At 40.8% G+C, this 22,742-nt stretch overlaps 1 protein-coding gene and 1 long non-coding RNA gene across 5 annotated transcripts in view; both read left to right on the forward strand.

The window, feature by feature from the left end:
• Positions 1 to 22,742, forward strand: part of LOC149975859 (uncharacterized) — a 944,026-nt gene that overhangs the window by 677,321 nt on the left and 243,963 nt on the right. The gene's annotated exons all lie outside the window — the stretch shown is intronic.
• Positions 3,486 to 22,742, forward strand: part of LOC110493886 (proto-oncogene tyrosine-protein kinase Src) — a 38,140-nt gene continuing 18,883 nt past the window's right edge. The window contains exons 1-9 of one of the 4 annotated variants that reach the window (XM_021568447.3): positions 3,507 to 3,952; positions 5,045 to 5,383; positions 12,296 to 12,568; positions 14,074 to 14,173; positions 15,095 to 15,112; positions 15,613 to 15,711; positions 16,410 to 16,513; positions 20,833 to 20,982; positions 21,501 to 21,656. In XM_021568447.3, coding sequence (XP_021424122.1) covers positions 12,304 to 12,568; positions 14,074 to 14,173; positions 15,095 to 15,112; positions 15,613 to 15,711; positions 16,410 to 16,513; positions 20,833 to 20,982; positions 21,501 to 21,656 — 892 coding nt within the window. In that variant the 5' untranslated portion in view covers positions 3,507 to 3,952; positions 5,045 to 5,383; positions 12,296 to 12,303. Of the gene's footprint in view, positions 3,953 to 5,044; positions 5,384 to 10,198; positions 10,593 to 12,295; positions 12,569 to 14,073; positions 14,174 to 15,094; positions 15,113 to 15,612; positions 15,712 to 16,409; positions 16,514 to 20,832; positions 20,983 to 21,500; positions 21,657 to 22,742 lie in introns of those variants that run through there. The other 3 variants (XM_021568448.3, XM_036949867.2, XM_090205043.1) reach the window with 3 other exon arrangements.

The raw sequence follows: 22,742 nt of genomic DNA on the forward strand, positions 1-22,742 counted from the left end.
AAATGTATTGATAGTGAGTGTGTTACTACAAATATATGTACTCCTCCCCTCACAGACCATAGGGCCATTTACATTGATATCAAAATATTTACCCCTGATACTAACCTTGGTAGAGTATGTGGGCGGCAGTGTAGCCTAGTGGTTAGAGCGTTGGACTAGTATCCCTGAGCTGACAAGGTTCTGCCCCTGAACAAGGCAGTTAACCCTCTGTTCCTAGGCCGTCATTGAAAATAAGAATTTGTTCTTAACTGAGTTGCATAGTTAAATAAAGATAAAATAAAAAATCCTACTGGAAGCTAAATAGCTTATGATGGTTAAGTTTGAGGTTAAAGATTGGCTTTCACACTTTTGGGAAAGGAATTGTGAAGAAAAATCTTATTATTGCAAGAACTCTTTAAATGTAAGGTGTCCAAACACCTTAGGAAATGTGGTAGTAATTTTGCTAAGACCAGAAGACCTGAGGAGGAAACGGTGATCATTAAGATAACTTCCCTTTCTCAGAGATCCCCAGCCAGCCTCTCGGGGGAAGAGAAGATGGAACTGATTGTGTTATAAAATAAACTGGATAATATATATAGATTAAAAGCAGAAGGAGCCTTTATTAGATCTAAGAAAAAATGGATTGAGGAGGGAGAACAGAATTCATCCTATTTCTTTAGACATGAGAAATTTCACTCAACAAATAACAATATCCATAAGTTAAACATTGATGGTGTTATTACAGATGACCAAAAATTTATTGCTAAATACTGTAGCAATTTTTACAGAAAATTGTATAGCTCTACGTATTGTCAGGAATCCACAGATATGTTTTTTTGACTCACTGAAAAATGTTCACTCTATTAGTGATATAGAATCTAAACAGTGTGATGAACCCATCAAAGTTGAAGAGATTATAGAGTCTATGAAACATCTAAAGAACAATAAATCACCAGGTGTTGATGGAATTACATCAGAATTTTACAAATTATTTTCTGAACAAGTAGCTCCCTTCCTATTTGAAGTATTTTTAGAGAGTATTAAAAACAATGTTCTCCCTCCTACAATGAGTCAGGGGTTAATATCACTGATACCTAAGCCTAAAAAATAAGTGCTGCTCATTGATAACTGGCGTCCAATTTCTCTTTTTAATAATGACTACTTGCAAAAAGAATTAAAGATGTCCTGGATGGATGAATCATTGATGAAACACAGTCTGGCTTTATGAGGAACAGACATATTTCTAACAATATCAGACTAGTATTAGACATACTTGATTACTCAGACCTAATAACCGAGGATATAAAGCATTTGACACAGTAGAGCATCAGTTCCTCTTCCACTCCCTTGAGAGACTTGGCTTTGGGGATTTTTTCTGTAAGGCTATTAAGACTTTATAAAAATGGTAACAGCTCTATCAAATTGAAATATGGCACCTCACCTAGATTTGAGTTAAAGAGAGGAATTATGCAAGGTTGTCCTATCTCTCCGTACCTGTTTTTATTCATCACCCAACTTCTTACCAATTATTTTAAATAATAGTCCTGTACAAGGAATTTCCATAGCTGGTAAAGAAATTATTATAAGCCAGCTGGCTGACGATACCACACTTTCTGAAAGAAGCTAACCAAATTCCCATATCGATCAATGTGATACAATCCTTTTCCAAAGCGTCTGGTGTATATCTTAACATGAATAAATGTGAACTCATGGCTGTCAAAGATTGTGTGACACCCTCATATTATGGTATTCCAGTGAAAGAAGAACTTACATATTTAGGCATAACCATTACAAAGGATCAGAAGTCTAGAGGCTTGCTAAATTTGAACCCTCTTATTAAAACCCCCCAGAAGACGCTACATCAATGGCTACAGAGGGACTTATCTTTAAAAGGAAGAGTCCTAATAACCAAGGCTGAAGGTATCTCTAGACTAACATATGGCGCTCTATCTTTATATCTTGACGGTAAAATAAGGACATAGACCAGATGCTTTTCAACATTCTATGGAGAAACCATACCCATTACATTAGGACAACTGTTGTAATGAACACTTATGATAATGGTGGGCTTATTTTTCTGGACTTTACTACCTTAAATAATACTTTTAAGATCAATTGGATAAAACAATTCCTAAGAAGACCCACTTCTATGTGGAATTTTATTCCTCATCATGTCTTCTCTACTTTTGGTGGCCTTAACTTCACATTGGTTTGCAATTATAATATTGACAAAGTTCCAGTGAAACTTTCTGCTTTTCATCGGCAGGTTTTCTTGTCATGGTCCTTAATTTATAAGCATCATTTTTTTCCACACAGATATTATATAGGGAATAATTGGGATATATTGTATAAAAATACTTCTTTGTTTTTAGAATATTGGTTCCAAAATAATATCCTATTGGTGAGCCAACTGGTAAATGCAGAGGGTCTTTTACTTAGTTATGAGGAATTCTTATCACTTTACAAGGTCCCTGTAACACCTAAAAAATGTGCAATTGTTTTAGATGCCATTCCCTCAGGTGTTGCTTTATTATTCAGGAATGTGTCAAGACCTGACCCTCAGAGCCTACCTTCCGTTGACCCTGCTGACTCATCAGTAGGACAGATTTGTTTCTCTTTTGGTCCATTCAACAACGGAGCGATATGAACCTTGTTTCAGCAGGATTATGTCATGCCATATTGAAATTAATTTATTGGTAATATCGGTTGGAAAAAAAGTTTGGATGTTCCCACACACATACCTACTTGTTAACAAAATTAAGGAAGTTTTCTTTAAAATTATTCATAAATATTATCCTGCCAACCACTATATGAAGAAGTTTAAGGAAAACATCAACTCAAATTGTTCCTTTTGTAATGACCACCCAGAAACAGTGTTGCATCTTTTTTTGGCATTGTATTCATGTAAGAAAACTGTGGCAAGACAGCAGTAGATTTATAATTGAACACATTTATGAAGATCTTACACTATTGTGGAGAGATGTTCTGCTTGGATTCTTTACCTATGATAGAAATAAGCTGAAACATTTTTATGTAATTCATTTCATTATTCTTTTGGACAAAGTTCATATTCACAAATGTACATTTACAAACAAAACACCACATTTTCTTACCTTCCAAAAATACATTTAACTGTATTTTAAGACAATTAAATACTCTACTAACAAAAAATCTGTTAATAATTATAGTATGTATGAGTTTGTAAGAGTATGTATGTCCCTTAAGGTCCTTGTGTAATGTGATATTGTACCCTTAGCCCAATTGTCCTTTGTATATTATTTATATATATAATTGTGTTCTCACATGTACTTCCTGCATTGATTTGTTGTTAATAAAAAAAAAGATATATAAAAAATATTTTAAAAATCCTTCCTCCCTCGCCCTGCAAGTGTATACTCGTCAGACGTCATGATACGTCATCAGAAGTGTCCACTTAATTTGAAGGGATAGGGTGTGTCTTTTAAGTGTTTGGACCGTAAATGTGTTATTCCTGACTCCATCTAGTTGCGTAAAAAACGTAATACGCTCCATTCTTCCCTATCATATTTGTGCTGTCTTGTTTCGTCACTGATGCACATGATCTTGCCTTTTTCAATACAAGGAATGTTTTCACCATATCCCTCGTATATGGCACAAAGATTCATTTCATAGCCCTAATTTATCACTGCGCCTTTCACTAAGCCTACTTCATTTTACTCATATTAATTTCCATAGCCTACTTGCGTTTATTTTAGCGAAGTGGATCGCTACCGCAATCTAAGTTGTGCCCTCTGCTCTTCATGACCTCGCAACACTTAAACACCTAAATTCTCTAAATGGGATTTTCTTTCACTACTAGTTTCTTCAAATAAGTTCGATATCTTTCGTTTTCGAATCCTTTTCATGAAATGAAAACGACTGTGAAGATTTGATTTGGTTCTTTACTCACTCTTCTTCTGTGCCTTGCGTGAACCTCAAGACGCTTGCTTCAAAGGTGAGTGTTGACTAGCCTACAATACTAGTTTATCTGAGGCCAAGTGAAGGAATGTCAAGACATTTTAGTATAATACATTTGCTTGACATTACACAAAGGATTCGTAATCGACAGCTTTTCTCTTGTTGGTTCACATTGCTCGCATCCCCACCACTCCACAGTGTTCTGAATTGACAGTATAATTTTTTGGCAATTTCACCCTAGGATTTATATCCTACGTCATTCATTGAGTATGTTGTTGACAGATTTCATCCCCATCGCATAGCCAACATAGACTACTATACAATAATGCATGCTCGACCCCTCCTCGATTGAAATGAAGGTATACAAATAATCAATACACACACACTGACCATAGTAATTCAACATAGAGTTGTAACAGCACCTGCTCTGATTGATACAGCCCAATTATAACCTACCAATTAAAGCGGTTTAAGATCAGTATGTATGTGCATGATCTGCACTTAAATATACCCTAGCTAATAACCTTTATAATAACACATCTTTCACCAATGGGGTTACAATACGTTAACTTGCGTAAATAGTGACCGTCTGGTGCGCAACATTTTTTCCGGCATTTTGGTTATACAAATATTATGATTACAGTTTATGCTTGACCCCAATCGCTTGATATATATATTTTTGCTACAGCCCACATTTACTGGTTTGAATGAAACAGGTGTGCATCTCTGGGAATTTTGGCATGGGATGTTGCCAAGTGTCAGCATAGCTAAATGGAGGCTATTGTTCAAGTGTGGCTTAAATACACCATTGCATTATAATAGAATAACTCAGCCTCAAATGCTCCCATACACCGGTTCATAACACCCTTACCAATATAAGGATAGCTTTAGTCAATCGGATATTTTTAATATCAGATGTACTGTATATGCTGTTGAGTCTTTCTATGTCGATAGGATCTTGTTTATGTGCTTCCCCTAAGGATTTCTCCAAGGACTGATATGGGTTCAAAAGAGCCTATATAATGTGCCTCATTAAAGGGAACAGAAGCCCAGTTCCTATTTAAGTATGTTTACATGGCTCATTGTCTGCCAATTGTTGATACTGTGTATCTACTTCCCCTTCTTACAGTGTGGAACATGGCTTAACGATGCCTCCTTTCGTTGCTTCAGGGAGAGTACCGCATTAAGTGACGGACAGAGGAAGTGAATCCAGCGTCGAGTTTATCTGCTGGGTTCTCCCCTGGCTGCACTCCTCTGCTCCACTCCCCCTCTTCCCCCTCTCCATTCATTCTCTGTGCACTGCCATGGAGGAGAGAAGATTAGATGGGACAGGCCGATAAAACCTGGTTTTCTGGAGAGTTGGGGTGAGACAAGGACTCCAGGACTGCGGAGACACTGCCGTCTCCTGTGAAGTTCTTTTATCAAAGCTTTTGTCGTCCTTTTACAGGGACCACGAGACAACATCAAGGTGATTCTTGGTCCAATCTTGGGCTACGTCTCTCATGGCACCATATTCCCAATATATAGTGCACTACTTTAGACCAGAGACTTATAACCTTATTCTCAAAAGTAGTGCACTATATAGGGAATAGGGTGCCATTTGACACACCCTTGTTCCACCTATCTGGCAAGTCCAAGAATTGTTGAAAATGTATATCACTGCCATTTTGTATGTTCTTCTGTGAACCAAGCCTCAATTCAGTGGCCAGGCTATATTTAGCAGAATTGTGGATTGTTCTGAGGATTATGGATATTTTCTAAGTCGAAAATATCTGAATATTTTCCTATTTAACCATGTTTGTATTTGCTCCGTGGAACAGGGTAGACCTAAGCCAGAATGAGGAGCACACACTCCTTTTTTTGTTCACTTTTGATCTTGATAAACATGCTTGTTTCCCCCTCCAGGGAAAAAACAAGATGAGTCTTTCGATTGTCCCATCAGCCTCAAGCAAAGTCCCAACTAATTTCATCAATGGAGCAGTAGCACATGTAGGAACTATAACCATAATCCGTTGAATGTGGGGATTACAATTTTTTTATTTGCCTTGCTTGGTATGTGGAACATGCCATCAAACTGTGTTTTCCCTCATGTTGTACGCACACACATAGTGCATTCGGAAAGTATTCAGACCCCTTGACTTTTTCCTAATTTTGTTACATTACAGCATTATTCTAAAATTGCTTAAATAGTTTTTTCCCCTCAATCTACACACAATACCGCATAATGACAAAGCAAAAATAGTTTAGACAATTTAGCTAATTTATCAAAAATAAACTGAAATATCACATTTACATAAGTATTGACCATTTACTCAGTACTTTGTAGAAGCACCTTTGGCAGCGGTTACAGCCGCTCTTCTTTGGTATGTTTGGCACATCTGTATTTGGGAAGTTTCTCCCATTCTTGTCTGGAGATCCTCTCAAGCTGTCCGATTGGATGGGAGGCGTTGCTGCACAGCTATTTTCAGATCTCTCCAGAGATGTTCGATTAGGGTCCAGGTTCTGGCTGGGCCACTCAAGGACATTCATAGACTTGTCCCGAAGCCACTCCTGCGTTGTCTTGGCTGTGTGCTTAGGGTCGTTGTCCTGTTGGAAGGTGAACCTTCGCCCCAGTTGGAGGTCCTGAGCTCTCTGGAGCAAGTCTATGTCAAGGATCTCTCTGTACTTTGCTCCGTTCATCTTTCCCTCGATCCAGTCTCTGCCACTGAAAAACATCCCCAAAGCATGATGCTGCCACACATGCTTCACTATAGGGATGGTGCAAGGTTTCCTCCAGACGTGACGCTTTGGATTCAGTTCAAAGGGTTCAATCTTGGTTTAATCAGACCAGAGAATCTTGCTTCTCATGGTCTGAGAGTCTTTAGGTGTCTTTTGGCAAACTCCCAAGCAGGCTGTCATGTGACTTTTATTGAGGAGTGGCTTCCGTCTGGCCACTACCATAAAGGCCTGATTTGATGAAGTGCTTCAGAGATGGTTGTCCTTCTGGAAGGTTCTCCCATCTCCACAGAGGGACTCTGGAGCTCTGTCAGAGTGACCATCGGGTTCTTGGTCACCTCCCTGACCAAGGCCCTTCTCCCCCTATTGCTTAGTTTGGCCAGGCGGCCAGCTCTAGGAAGCCCTGGTGGTTCCAAACCTCTCCCATTTAAGAATGATGGAACATACTGTGTTCTTGGAGACCTTCAATACTGGAGAAATGTTTTGGTATCCCTTCCCCAGACCTGTGCCTCGACACAATCCTGTCTCGGAGCTCTACGGACAATTCCTTCGACCTCATGACTTGCTTTATGCTCTGCCATCCACTGTCAACTGTGGGACCTTAAATTGAAAGGTGTGTGTGCCTTTCCAAATCATGTCAAATCAATTTAATTACCACAGGTGGACTCCAATCAAGTTGTAGAAACATCTCAAGGATAATCAATTGAAACAGGATGCACATGAGCTAAATATTCAAGTCTCATAGGAAAGGGTCTGAATACTTATAAATAAGGTATCTGGGTTTTTTTTGTACTAAAATTTCTAAAATCCTGTTGTCACTTTGTTATTATGAGGTATTGTGTGTAGATTGCTGAGGAAAATGTTTTATTTGGAATAAGGCTGTAACGTAACAAAATGTTGAAAAGGTCAAGGGGTCTGAATACTTTCCGAAGGCACTGTACATGCAGGCACACAGTACATTCACATACTCTACAGTACACATGGCTATGGATGCCTATCTATGGCTTTTCTCACACTGCATATGCGCACACACATTGTCATTTTTGTGTTTTAGGACTTTGAACTCGAATGAGTTTGGTTTCCCCTGTATGGAACTGCCCCTAAACCTATATTTTGATTCCTAATACAAAACTCCTTACAATTCCCCTCACTAGCACCACATATTTACACACCCCCATTCATTCAAACATTTTGTATTTCTTCCATTGATTGCTACCAGCAACATGAATTGGAACTACACGCTAGACTTCCTATGGAATGGAGAACCTGCATTTTTTTTATGGAACGAAAAAAGGTGTTGATCTGTCTTCATCCTCAGGTGCCTGTTCACATCGGTTGGCAGTGAGAGGAGTGGTTGGTTGGTTGATTCTGGTTTTCAACCAACCACCAAATCAGTCCCTCTCCCCTTCCTCAGTCCACCTTTCCATCTCCCTCTCGCTCGCTCACTTCCTATCCATCACCCTTTCGCTCGCTCTCTTCCTATCAATCTCTCTCTCTCTCGCTCGCTGTCTTCCTATCTCTGAGTATTGTAACTGGGAACAAATCACATCATCACAGATCCTGTTGTTCAAGCTTTCTTGCTCCATATTAGGGGATGTGCTACTAGTTATGCAGCTGCAGCATTAGTTCCATTGTTTACACACTAACTTTGAGGCTACTATGGGTGTGCTGGTCACATTGTCCTCCTGTCAAAGAGCAGTCACAGTCCGTTGAGAGGTTTCGACAGTGTTTCGAAACTCCTAAATTGCTTCCTTCCCTCTTCTCCTGAAAAGCCTCATTGATACTGATTGGTGACAGTAGGGCACAATATTGTGGAACGTTCAAATAGAAATGCAGTATGTAGAACAAACATGTACATGTAGATTAAGGACTCAAGTCAGCTCTGTTCCTGACATTTCTATGGGCAAGTTGTGTACTAAAGGTGGCCTAGGTGATATCACTGAACAGGAGCATGGTTGCATTTCGATTCTCTACCCTTCTGCTTAATGCACAATCCTCCCTCATTGATGTGTAGGAACAATGGTGGGAAATAGCCAGCCAATGCTTGCACCAACCCAAAGCTTTTAAATCGATGACAAGGAGTGTGGAAGTGCACACCTCGGGAGAAAGATCGAGAATCGAGAGACAACCTCTGTGTGGTCGTGGAGGAAAGACGTCTGTGATGGTTGTTTTGAAGTTATTTCATGCATCCTGTACAGCAGACAGCTCTAGCGATTAAGCTTTACCTCCAGTTGAAGGCAAAAGGGTTTGGGATGTATCTCAACCGTGTTCCGTCACTATGGTCTCTCTTCCTATAGTTTTTAATCGATTTGTATGGCACTCTGCTTATCTTTTGTCACAGTTCACTGAGCAATACACTCATTTTTCAAATGCAAGCTTAGGGGCAAGAAAAATGGCCATGTGTTGTTCATAGAGAGAAACCTTGTGATGAACCAAACCCGTAACCCTGGAAACCCATCTTTCTATGACCAGTAGCCTGGGTCACAGGTTCATTGGGATGTTCTTTAAATCAGGTAATGAAAAATTAATTAGGGATGTCGGGTTTTCTACAATAAGTTGCATGCTGTTCTAATGTAGCATGTGCTAGTTTAGCAACAGCACCGGTATTCTGCGCAACACTGCCTTCCATCAGAACGCTGCACTCTGTAATGCTGCTGTCAGTAGTAGGCTTATTGGTATACCACTAAAACCAAAGCTTTTTTTTTTACCACTAAAACCAAAGCTTTTTGGGGAAAAAATAAAATAAAGAAATTGGGCATTCTCAGTAGATAGAAACTAGATGTACTACCCAAACTTATGTTTCAATTAGCTTTCTCCATTTTGTAGCCTACTGAACACAATGAACCAGTTCTCAAGGACTTTGAAATCATTTATACTTTTACTTTTGATACTTAAGTACATTTTATCATTTACATTGTCTTTTGATAATTAAGTATATTTAAATCCAAATACTTTTAGACTATTACTCAAGTAGTATTTTACTGGGTGGCTTTCACTTTTTCCTTTTTCCACCACTGCAATTTTTCCACCACTGCAATTTTTCCACCACTGCAATTGAGTACAGGAAATGCAGAAATGATAAAAGTGCTGAAATTTGTTTTAGTCGAATTGAACAGTATAAAACAATCAGCATGGAGAAAGACTCATTGAAATCACTTAGAGTGTATGTGTTGCCACCCTAGGATCACTCACTACTCATACAGCAAATGTAGTACTTTTATCATTCAAAAACTTTTTTATTTTTTATTTTTAAATACCGTGATATAATATGTTGGCCATATCGCCCAGCCCTAGCATGAATGCACACGCATGAACGCACACACACAGCATGTTCCTTACCTTTTCATCTGAGTACACACACACACACACAACAATGTCTTAAAAACCCCAAAACAGAGAAGAAATCTCCACACCTGCACTCGAATGTGTCTAAAAATCCATTCACACTCATGGACAAATGCAGCAACACATACACAACCACAACCTCAGATGCTGCAGCAGCAACCCCCCCCCCCCCCCCCCCCCCATTCCTTTTTTTAGCTCTTCCCAGTTAATCTGCTCCTCCCCCACACTCTGTTAGTCACACTCAACCCTGTCTGTGTTCACACGGCCGTAACACATCTCGACAAGAGGAACACATATGTGTAACTGCTGTTCATTGACTACAGTTCAGCATTCAACACTATTGTTCCCTTCAAGCTCGACACCAAGCTCAGAACCCTGGGTCTGGACTCCACCCTCTGCAACTGAATCCTGGACTTCCTGACGGGCAGACCACATGCTGTAAGGATTGGCAACAGCACCTCTTAACACTGGGGTGCCCCAGGGGTGTCCTCAGTCCTCTGCTGTTCGCCCATGACCGCGTGGCTTTGCACGTCACCAACTCCATCATAAAGTTTGCTGACGACACCACGGTTGTAGGCCTGATAACCAACAGCGCCGAGTCAGCCTTTAGGGAGGAGGTAAGTGAAATGGTGTTACGGTGTCATGACGACAACATGAGCAAAAGAAAGGAGTTGATTGTTGACTTCAGATATCAGATGAGGGATAATGTCCCAATCTACATCAATGGGACTGTAGTAGAGAGAGTCACGAGTTTTAATTTCCTTGGAGTCCACATCACCAAGGATTTACTTGTCCTGGACCAACAACACCATCACTCTTGTCAAGAGGGCGCGACAGCATCTCTACTTCCTAAGACGGCTGGATAAATTCTGCATGCTGCCCCGGGTTCTCTCCAAATAATACCACAGCATTATCGAGAGCGTACTAACTAGTTGCACCATGGCCTGGTAAGGAAATGTCTCCATCCACGACCGCCAGGCCCTCCAGTGGGTGGTGAAGATGGCCCAGTACATCACTGGGACCGTGCTTCCACCCATCCAGGACATCTACTCGAAACGAAGGCTGAGGAAGGCACGCAGCATTATTAAGGATCCCACATACTCCAGCCACAAGCTGTTCTCTCCCTTACCGCCGGGCAGACGGTATCGGAGAATGAGACTGCTGAACAAGCCATCAGACTGCTGAACACTTGAACTGGACTGGCCAGCTGCTCTGATTCTCCCAACCTTTGCACAACTGACTGCTACCAGACTCTTATTATACTGCTCAATTTATACACTTGCCCCCCATCCCCCTTTCCCCAATACACAAGTAAATATTGTACTATAAATTGCCTTCCTGAATTTTACTTATGCTAAAATGTTTATTCTACTCAACTGCCATTTGCTTTGTTCATATTCTTGTTTTTGACTATTTCTTATTGCTGTTGCATTTTCGAGAAGGAACCTGTAGGTAAGCATTTCATTGGACGATGCATGCCATGTATATCCCGTACGACAAATAAAGATTGAAACTTGTCTGTACACACACACACAGTTAACTGGATTTGAGAGACGTGTGTGTGTGTGTGTGTGTGTCAGAGCTTCTGTTCTCAGGGACAGATCATAACAGCTGCTCACACACACTAACTGGAACTGTCTGGAACTGAGAGGCCTGCTGAGAGGCCTGCTGCTCACAACGGAACAAGCTGTGTGCATGTGTATCATCTAGCCTGTAATAGGCTTCCTCACTGTGGCTCATTTTGTTGTGCAGAGAGAAGAATTGAACTGGTGTTTGTGTCCATGTTTGTAACTGAGAGTACGTAAGAACAGGATTCAACTTGAAATGCAGCGGTTTTTAACTAACACTAGAATTACAGATGATGACGACAAGCGTTGTTGCCAACTTCGACCAAGTCCGATATTTCCGTTTATCGCAATTATACACTGTCTTATTGTGTAAATCTGTATTTATTTATGGTTGGTGTTCACCAGGTTGGTTTTCATTATTTTAAAATGTTTTGTAATAGAAAACAAAATAAGTGTGCCGTGTTGGACAAGTCCAGGTAGTCCCCTCCTTGTTTCAGCCTGTTTTATTTTGTTTGGGTCCTAATGAACCCCACCCTGCTGAATGATTATACCGTTGCACGGAAAGGGGTTAGTTAGAACCAATCAGGAAGAGTGGTGTCTCTCCATCCAATCATGAGTTCTGGCTTGAGGGAATTGAATTCAGTGTATAGAATTGAATTGAGAGATTGCATTGAATCAAACAGGTCTAATCTGCATTAAGAAAGATTGAAATGGATCAACTTGAGATTTGAATCATTGTTTCTTTTACTCAGGCCTGCTGATGGGAGTCGGCAAGAGCAAGCCTAAGGAGCCGGGTCAGCGCTCACTGAGTCTGGATGGAACCATTGGAACAGGCTTGGACAGCATGCACCACCACCTCAGCCCAGCCCAGCAGACTCAGACCCCCAACAGAAGTCCCGCTGTAGGGGGCACGAGGCGTGGCCACCACCCCGGGCATGCCCCCACCAACACCCCTGAGCTGGCACTGTTCGGCGGGGTGGACCACACGGGCAGCATCATCTCTCCTCACAGAGGACCACTGGCAGGTAAGTGGAGCAGGTGGAATGATTTAAGATCTTACAATGACAGCCTTGTCAGGTCATATTCATCAGGCACCAAATTAAAGAAAACAAACTAAAACAGTGAGGCACTGCCTGTCCCATAAGAAACACACATTTTTGTTTTTCTGTTGAAAAAGGGTTAAAAAAAAGTTTTATTTTGCTTGCTCTAATAAACATAACCCTGATTCTAGCCCTTATAGTGTTGATTGGCTCTGATAGTTGAGGCTTTTTATTTAATTTAAAAGTTTATGACCTTTCCAAAGCATCATCTCTCCTCACAGAGGACCACTGGCAGGTAGGTGGAGCAGGACGTTCCAATGCTGCCTGGGCTGCATGAAGCAGGGAAAAACATTATGGAACATTCAAATGGAAATATGTTACATGTCCCTTTGGAATGTAAATGTCACCCATTTCTTTTAAATAATTATTTCTCAATAATTTTGGGTACAGATTAAGTGTAAAGCAAACATCCTTCCCCTGAAGGATCTTTCTATGGATTTTGTTTGAGGAAGATCCAAAATGTCATCATTCACACGAATGCCCCTTTTTTTTTTTATCAACTAGACTAAACTGGATTTGATGTCCTTAGGCCCTAAAGCGTAGTTCAGAGTTTGGGCACCGTCGCTCTAAAGCAGCGCTTAGAAAAACACCCTAATTCACAATGAAGGTAAAGGAACAATTTGCTTATTTTTTACCTCATGTTCATGATATCCAGCACCTACCAGTGTCTTATCTTTTTGACTACAAAACATAGAAACACACCATTTTCACATATATAGGAAGTAAAACATATTTTAAGTGTTCCCTTAAGGCCGTAACTGCTTAGAGTGCAAAACCATCTTCAGTTTGACTTTGAAGACTCACAGACCAGACAACGTTATAATATCCAAGTTCAGCGCCAGGCATCTAACTATGTGTCAGTAATTATTTAGCATTTCCTGTAAAGAGATTGGTTGCCCTCTCATATTGGGAATTTTCTGCAGGCTCGGGTTATCCCCATCCGGCAACTAATTAACCAATCAATGTAGGCCCGAGATTCCACGTTCTAAATCTGGTGGTTGTTGTAAGCTATATATGTTGTTACCTTCAAGGACTATTGGGCAGCCCTAATGTAAATGCCCGATATCTCTTTCTGGGAGATGCTAAATTGTAATATACAGTCCAGTGTTTCCTCTTTTTTTTCCTGATGGTGAAGTGCAAAGACCTCCAGTGTAATGTTTTAAGATGCGAATGCCAAAATATTAAATTGAGACAACATATGTAAGCGGGGGCAACGGAGCTACTAATCCTCCTGCCTGAGTAATGGTTACGGAAAGAATAATACCCAGTTCTATGAATCTATGTTAATATTCAGGTTTATATCAATATGAGCTGTATATTGCAGGAAGAGGATACTGTACTTTTTTCCTTTTGCTGTTAATCGGATGTGTGTTAGCCCAAATCTCCCATGTCTAAGATACAGTGTTTGTGTGTGTGTGTCTGTCCCACAGGAGGTGTCACTACATTTGTGGCGCTCTATGACTATGAGTCACGGACTGCCTCGGACCTGACGTTCAAGAAAGGCGAGCGGCTGCAGATCGTCAACAACACGTAAGGAGATGCCCACGCCATCATCTTCCTGTTTAGATCCAACTTATCCACGCTGTACTTCCACCTAGACACACACACTCATCCAGACATAGACAAACTCAAACACACACGTTGTTCTGTAAACACAGACACATGCATGCAAGCACTTTGTATAAACACACACCCATGCTCGCACACACACACACACAGTCACAGAGTGCCCACTTATTCATAATTCCTCGTTAGCCAGACAACGTCTGTCCCCTTTCTCTCGACCCCATCACCTCGGTACAACTCGACTACTAATGCTTTCAGATCTTACATTGACAGCCTTGTCAAGTCATGTTCATTAGGCGCCAAATGAAAGAAAACAAACTAAAAGCACTGCCTGTTCTATAAAAATCACACGTTTTCATTTTTCTGTTGAAAAACGTAACGGAATGTTTTATGTTGTGTGCTCTAATAAACACAACCCAGATTGTAGCCCTTCTAGTGTTGATTGGGTCTAATTGTTAAAAATTGTTTTTTTTGTTTGTTTTTATTTCCAAGTCTATGACCTTTCCAAAGCATCTCTTTAAAGGACACAAGCCAGTTTGTTTCCAAAATCTTTATTTGTTCCTTCACTGGGTATTTTGGTTGCAGCAGGAAAAAATACAAAATACACAAGTACAACAGAGCTGCGTTAGAGACATAACTCATAAGACACTATAGGAAGACATTTAAAATGCATGGTTCAAATACAACCACTTCAGGTCAAGCCATTTTGGAGTTAGGTGCAGATTGTATTTTTTTCAGTTTTCCTGTTATTGTTCAATGGTCTGAAATGCTTGAAGTCTTGTCTTGTGTGCTGTGCAGTGTTGTTTGCTGCATTTCTCTCCATGTTTTTGATGTTCTTTGCTGTTTCTGTTATTTCTTTCTCTCACGCTTCATGGTTTCTCTTAGGAGAAAGTACAGCTTCAGGTCAGTGAACTAGTCCTTTCTGAGCCCCCTGTCTTAACTTATCTCACCACTGTTCCTCTTTCCATTGAACCTGTTTTTCCTCAAAATGTGCACTGAGGTAATATTTGTTAACCCAAGCTACATCATGTGGAGTAACCAGTCTTATTTTGTTGTTGAGATAATTACTGGTCACTACAAGCAAACCAAACAATTGTGCTTATGAAGGCAAAGGTGAAAAGGCACAGAATATGGTATAATCAGTCATATTGTGTTCACTTGGTATCCCTGTTTTATTAATTCTAATTTAGTCAAGAGAGTTAATTTTATTAACCTGTGAGTTTCATGATATGAGCACAGAAATCAGTTTACTCACGGTGGTGTTTTTAGGCTTCAACCACTGTCAAATAGTCTGTATCTGATGTGAATAACCAGTTAGTACCCTGAATGAACCCAGGGAAGGGTTCTGATTGTCCCAGTCCCAATAACCCTGTCGTCTCCTCCTCTCCTCTGTCGTGCTGCAGGGAAGGGGACTGGTGGCTCGCTCGGTCTCTGACCACTGGAGAAAGCGGTTATATCCCCAGCAACTACGTGGCCCCCTCTGACTCCATCCAGGCAGAAGAGTACCTCAACTTTTCTTTCTTCCTGTTTTCTCGCAGATTGCCGTTTATTGTCATGAATCTTGTCCTGGAGGCAGAACTGAGTGATTTCCAATAGATGGGCCAGCTGTATTCAAAATTGGCTAAACTGTAAAAATGTGTGATTTTTTTGTTGTTGCATTTTGGTCTTAATGTAAGGTTAGGCATTAGGTGTAGCAGTGTGGTTAACGTTAGGTTTAAAATCAGATTTTATGACTTTGTGGCTGTGCCAGCTAGTGGTTTTCAAAATTCTCCAAATGTGCAAAAGCAGTGCTTCATAGGGACATTAAAGGGACATTTACCCTTCAAAATCAAAGTTTGTCAGGTGTTTTCAGAGCTGAAAAGTGGTTTTCTGTTGAGAGTACTCCACGTCCAAGGCCATCTATTTTGTAGATCCAGCTATATGTCACAATCCAAAATGAATGAAAAAGATAAGTACCATATTTAAGAACCATATAACATCTTAGTGCTTATTATTATTATTATTATTATTATTTCAATTTATTTGGTTGAGGCATGTAACTGGATCTACACAATCAATAGCACGAAATGGAAACTCTTCTTAACATTACGCTGTTTTTGATGTCTGAAAACATGACCACAACTATGACGACGTTCCTTTAAAGCTGCTTAGTGGCAGGTTCTCACTGTTCTTTCTCACTCACTCTGGCCCACATTCGCAGGTGGTATTTTGGGAAGATAACTCGGCGCAACTCGGAGAGGCTCCTTCTGAGTTTACAGAACCGACGAGGAACCTTCCTGGTCCGAGAGAGCGAAACCACTAAAGGTGAGAAGAACCTCTGAGAGAGCGACAGCCATTTTAGACATGGATTAGAAGCACTTTGATTATTGTCAAATTCCTTGTTGACGTTCTCCTTTCTTTTGTGAAGTAGTCCTTTCTAACACAGAATGTACTGACCAAATGCGTAAATATATACTTTTTGGGTCTTTTTGTCCCGGGGGCCTCTAGCTGTGGATCGGTGGCGTAGGGAGGGGGTTATTTTGGAGGAATTGGGGGAGTGAAGCACCTGTGAATGGACGGGGGGTGGGGGGGGGGGGTGAATGAATCACACAAGCAGAGCTAAGGGTGCTGGATTTCCTCTGGCTATAAAATCTCTGCGTGCACACACACACACACACACACACACACACAGTCACACACACAAACACACACAGGGGGAGGGTCTAGGGAAAGGATTTACAGCGTAGGGTGCTTTAGATTCCATTCTGCAGGGCATAGAGCTCATGTTCTAGGGTATAGAGTTCATATGGTGTAGCGTGTAGTTTGGTCTAGGCATGGTGTATGCTGATGTGTGTGTGTGTGTGTGTGTAGGGTGCATAGTAGTGTGTAGGGCTTGTGTTATAGTGGGGATGATCTATGCCATAGTGTTGAGGGTGCAAGTATTCTAATCTGCAGTAATATTTTAGAGTTGGGGCCATGGACGCTACTTAGTTTTGTAGTATTTATGCCATAGGGTGTATGGTGCATGCAGAAGTGTGCAGGGTTCATGCTTTTAGAGCACTTGTTAAACTCCAGTCCTCGAAGGCCGATTGTCTGCAGGTTTTCACGCCTTCATTGTACTTGCTTTTAATAATTACAGTCATTGATTAGTGACCTCCCCTCATCTGGTTGTCTAGGTCTTAATTGGAAACAAATTGCAGACCGGATTGGAATTGAGTTTGACTCCCCTGCTTTAGAGGGTAGAGTAGGGTTGCATGCTCTAAGTAGTGTGCTTCATTCCTTCAGTCCTGGCTCAGGGGGTACTGTTAGAGCATGGCGCTGGCAACATTAGTCTTGCCGCCGGTTTGATCTGAAGTCCGGAGAGCATGATCATACTTAATTTCATTACTGGTTTGATTCCCACATGGGCCACATACACAGAGTGCACAAAACAGTAGGATTACCTGCTCTTTCCACCACATAGACTGACCAGGTGAAAGCTATGATCCTTTTTGATGTCACCTGTTAAATACTCTTCAATCAGTGCAGATGAAGGGGGATGTGTGTGTGTGCCATTCAGAGGGTGAATTGGCAAGACAACATATTAAAGTGCCTTTGAATGGGGTATGGTATTAGGTGCCAGGCGCACTGGTTTGAGTGTGAAGAACTGCAACGCTGCTGGGTTTTTCCCGCTCAACAGTTTCTCGTGTGTATAAGAAATGGTCCAAACCCAAAGGACACGCCAGCCAACTTGACACAACTGTGGGGAAGCATTTGAGTCAACATGGGCCAGCATCCCTGTGGAACGCTTTTGACACCTTGTAGAGTCCATGCCCCGATGAATTGAGGCTGTTCTGAGGGCAAAAGGAGGTGCAACTCAATATTAGGAAGGTGTTCCACTTTTGTTGTGCACCCAGTGTATTCTGTACATGTTTATTAGGTACACCACCACGTTCACAAATCTTTTGCTCCTACAGACAGTGATGCACGTGGTCGTGGCTTGCTATATAAAGCAGGCGGACAGGCATTGAGGCATTCAGTTACTGTTCGGTTGAACGTTAGAATGGGCAAAACTCGTGACCTAAACGACTTTGAGCAGTGGAGGATCCTCAGAGGATCCTCCTGCGTTCTAGTGGTTATGTTGACTATGACGTTAATGACGATGTAGATCCAGCTATATGTCACAATCCAAGGTTTGGCTTTGAAAGTTTTTTTCCCCCCTGGTCACAGAAAGCTGATGTGTTGTGCACTGAAGTCTATAAGCGATGGGAATGGTGAGAGGAGGAGAGCACGTAGATGCGAGAAGGAATTATACAACGATCAAAGGGATCATGCTGTTTGTATGTGGCTGCAAACAGAACAATACAGGGTGAAAAACATACATGAATTTATACACAATTTATTTACATTAATAGTAAAAAGGCCGTGTTCATAAAAAAATATTGTATATACAGTACCAGTCAAAAGTTTGTACACACCTACTCATTAAAGGATTTTTCTTTATTTGTACTATTTTCTATATTGTAGAATAATAGTGAAGACGTCAAAACTATGAAATAACACATATGGAATCATGTAGTAACCAAAAAAGTGTTAAACAAATTCTTCAAAATAGTCACCCATTGCGTTGATGACAGCATTGCACACTCTTGGCATTCTCACAACCAGCTTCGTGAGGAATGCTTTTCCAACGGTCTTGAAGGAGATCCCACATATGCTGAGCACCTGTTGGCTGCTTTTCCTTCACTCTGCGGTCCAACTCATCCCAAACCATATCAATTGGGTTGATGTCGGGTGATTGTGGAGGCCAGGTCATCTGATGCAGCATCATCATTCTCCTACTTGGTCAAATAACCCTTACACAGCCCAGAGGTGTGTTTTGGGTCATTGTCCTGTTGTAAATCAAATGGTAGTCCCACTAAGTGCAAACAGATGGCATGGTGTATCGCTACAGAATGCTGTGGTAGCTATGCTGGTTAGTGTGCCTTGAATTCTAAATAAATCACAGATAGTGTCACCAGCAAAGCACCCGGTGGGAACCCCACGTGCGGAGATCATCCGTTCACCTATTCTGCGTCTCGCAAAGACACTGCAGTTGGAACTAAAAATCTCAAATTTGGATTAGTTTCCGGATTGACTGACCTTCATGTCTTAAAGTAATGGTGGACTATTGTTTCTCTTTGCTTATTTGATCTGTTCTTGCCATAATATGGACTTAGTCTTTTACCAAACTAATTAAGAAGGAAATAAATTCCACAAATTAACTGAAATGCTTTCCAGGTGACGACCTCATGAAGCTGGTTGAGAAAATGCCAGGAGTGTGCAAAGCTGTCATCAACAAAAATACCTTTTTGTTTACTACATGATTCCATATGTGTTATTTCACAGTTTTGATCTCTTCACTATTATTCTACAATGTAGAAAATAGTAGTAATAAAGAAAAACCCTTGAATGAGTAGGTGTGTCCAAACTTTTGACTGGTACTGTAAATTAAATGGCAACGACCGCCACTGAATCGACAGTGCCAGACTCGCCGGTTTCAGTATCTCTGAAACGTCTGGACTCTTGGACGCACGACAGTGTATATGATTTACTGAGAATGGTTACAAAAAAACATCCAGTCAGCTGTAGTCCTGAGGTTGAAGGAGAATGGCAGGAATTGTGCAAGCTAACAGGCGGGCCACAAACAGGCAAATAATGGTGCAGTACAACAGTGGTGTGTAGAACGGCATCTCGGAATGTACAACTCGTTGGTCCTTGATTACGAATAGGATGTTGCAGTAGACTACCACACCGGGTTCCACTCTATCAGCTAAAAACAAAAAGAAGCAGCTCCAGTGGGCACGTGATCACCAACACTGGACAATTGAGCAGTGGAACATTGCCTGGTCTGCAGAATCCCGTTTCCTGTGGCATCATTCTGATGGCAGAGTAAGGATTTGGCGTAAGTAGCGTCCATGGCCCCATCCTGCCTGGCACACGTTAGGTCCCTCGATACCAATTTAGCAATATTTCCGTGCCCCAAAAAAATGGAGCTATTCTAGGGGCAAAAGGGGGTCCAACCCGGTAATAGATGAGTGTAACTAATAAACTTGATCCCAGGAAGAGCTAATGGGGATCCATAATAAATACAAAACTGGCCACTGAGTGTATATGTCACTGTTAAAGTTGACAGTTCTTTAAGTGGCTTTGGATAAAAGTCTCTTTTTATAATGACTGTTTTATATTATAACATGCAAGTGTCTCACAATTGAAGTGTATGGGAAGTGCGTAATCAGAATTTGCTCTTCGTATGCACTCACCATGGATTCTACAGGTAGTGGTACAGCTGTGAGTGCTGACTGTTGATTGTGTGTTAGTGATTTATAAAGGCGTAGGGAGTGGAGTTTCACAGTTGCATGTTGTTAGAAATAACACTAGAGCACAGTGCTATTGAGGCTTACCCTCTGTACTGGTTGTAGTGTACAAGTTGTTTTTAGCATCAGCCGTTCCAAATTAATTTAGTTATATTATTGTTTCTTATGTACTCATGGCTGTGCAATGAATGTCTCTGCTGGGACAATATCGTTTGAATTCAATTTAATTTGTTTTGACCCATCCCTCGTTACACACACACACTTTGTAATTATTTTCAAATTCTTTTCTAATTCTATTTTTATGAACAGGAGCCTATTGTCTGTCCGTGTTGGACTATGACAACACTAAAGGCCTCAACGTCAAACACTACAAGATACGCAAGCTAGACAGCGGCGGTTTCTATATCACCTCACGCACCCAGTTCAGCAGTCTGCAGCAACTGGTCTTCCACTATCGCAGTAAGTAACACATTCTAATCACATTTGTGACACCTTTGCCACTTACTTACAAAAATTCCTATTATACAGAGAGTAACACCAAACTTGAATTGAATGTTTTTCTATTTATTTGTCCATGTACTATAATATGCATGTCAAGGTCATCATTGGGGCAATTGTCATTCTGTTTTCCAACTAGTGTAAATGTATATGTATATGTAAATATATATATATATATATATATATATATATATATATATATATATATATATATATATATATATATATACATACTTTTTCTTACATGGTATGCAGTGTCTTTGTCAAGCATATTGATCATGCGTCAAAGTGAGACAGACATTGCTAAATAACTCAATAAGAATATCCAACAGATTGGCACATCTGACTATTATCAGCAATGTCTCGCAGAAAACTCTGCTTTTACTGCCTAATGTGGATAGTGCTAGCAAGGGTGGACAGTGCTAAATGTCTAGGTGGTAACAGTATACCTCTTTCTATCTTTCGCTACCTAACCCCAGAGCATGCAGACGGGCTGTGCCACTGTCTGACGGAGGTGTGTCCCGTGCTGAAGCCTCAGACCCAGGGCCTGGCCCGCGATGCCTGGGAAATCCCACGGGAATCGCTCCACCTCGACCTCAAACTGGGCCAGGGCTGTTTTGGAGAGGTCTGGATGGGTAAGATGCGCGTGCACACATTAGCTCTTTACGGATGTATTTGTATCTGCATTTAATCCACCAAAAAGGATTGATTTTATCAAATGCAGAGAACACGCTTGGGAAGAAACCCCCATTCTAAGCCTATCTTGCCTTGGCGCTGTCTTGTCTTTACTATCATTAACTGAAGACTGATAGTTTTTATCAAAGATTCTCTGTAATTAGTTATTACGCGATTAGACTGATTAATCATGTAACTGTTGTTACTAGGAAGTCGGGGCACCAAGGACAAATATTCAGATTACAAAGTTATCATTTCCTAAAATAACTTTTCAGATATTTTATCTGATCAATTAGTCTTCGAAATAATTTATTATTTACTTTACCTCACGTTAGTCTCATTCCAAACGTCGTACATTTTTGGGTATCTGCACGAACCCAGTCTTCACTATGAGTCATCCATACATCAATTGTCTTAAATCATTTATTTATTACCAACTAAGTAATTCACAGAAATGCATAAACAAACAAACAAACAAGGTAAATGTGGTTACATGAAATGAGAATGTGCCCTAGTGGGCTAAACCGGCATGGCGGCTTGTTAGACAAAAGGGGAAGTGGGGGTCGACTAAGAAGTCACTACAAAGTGATAATTATAACAATTGAAATGCTAATCCTTTGCACATGAACGCTCACTCATTCGGGAACAACTGCAATCAATATATATATTTAAGCTCAGTGTGTCGTCTAGATCGCTGGTGAAAAGTCAATTTATTTTGTAGAATTGTCCGTCTCTCTCCCTCTCTCTCTCTGTCGTGGTTAGTGGATAGTTCAGAGTGACATTAATTTGTTTCGTTATAGAATGGATGTTTCGGCGGTTGTCGTTCTTTGCGTTCAATGATACCGAATTCCCAGCTGCAGACTAGTAATTAATATCAAAGACTTGTTCTTAATCTGTCGGTATCGATAGTCTAAGAGTTTAAGCACGTGGTATGGTTAAAATATTCAGCAATGGTCTACAACCTTTGTCCCCTTTATAATGGAGAAAAACATGTTCTCCAACCTTTAGCGATCTCGTAATTGAGGTAAGCTCGGTCTGCTGATCGA

Source organism: Oncorhynchus mykiss, chromosome 17 (assembly GCF_057628025.1).
Source record: "Oncorhynchus mykiss isolate SJ-2025 chromosome 17, ASM5762802v1, whole genome shotgun sequence".
Lineage (NCBI taxonomy): Eukaryota > Metazoa > Chordata > Actinopteri > Salmoniformes > Salmonidae > Oncorhynchus > Oncorhynchus mykiss.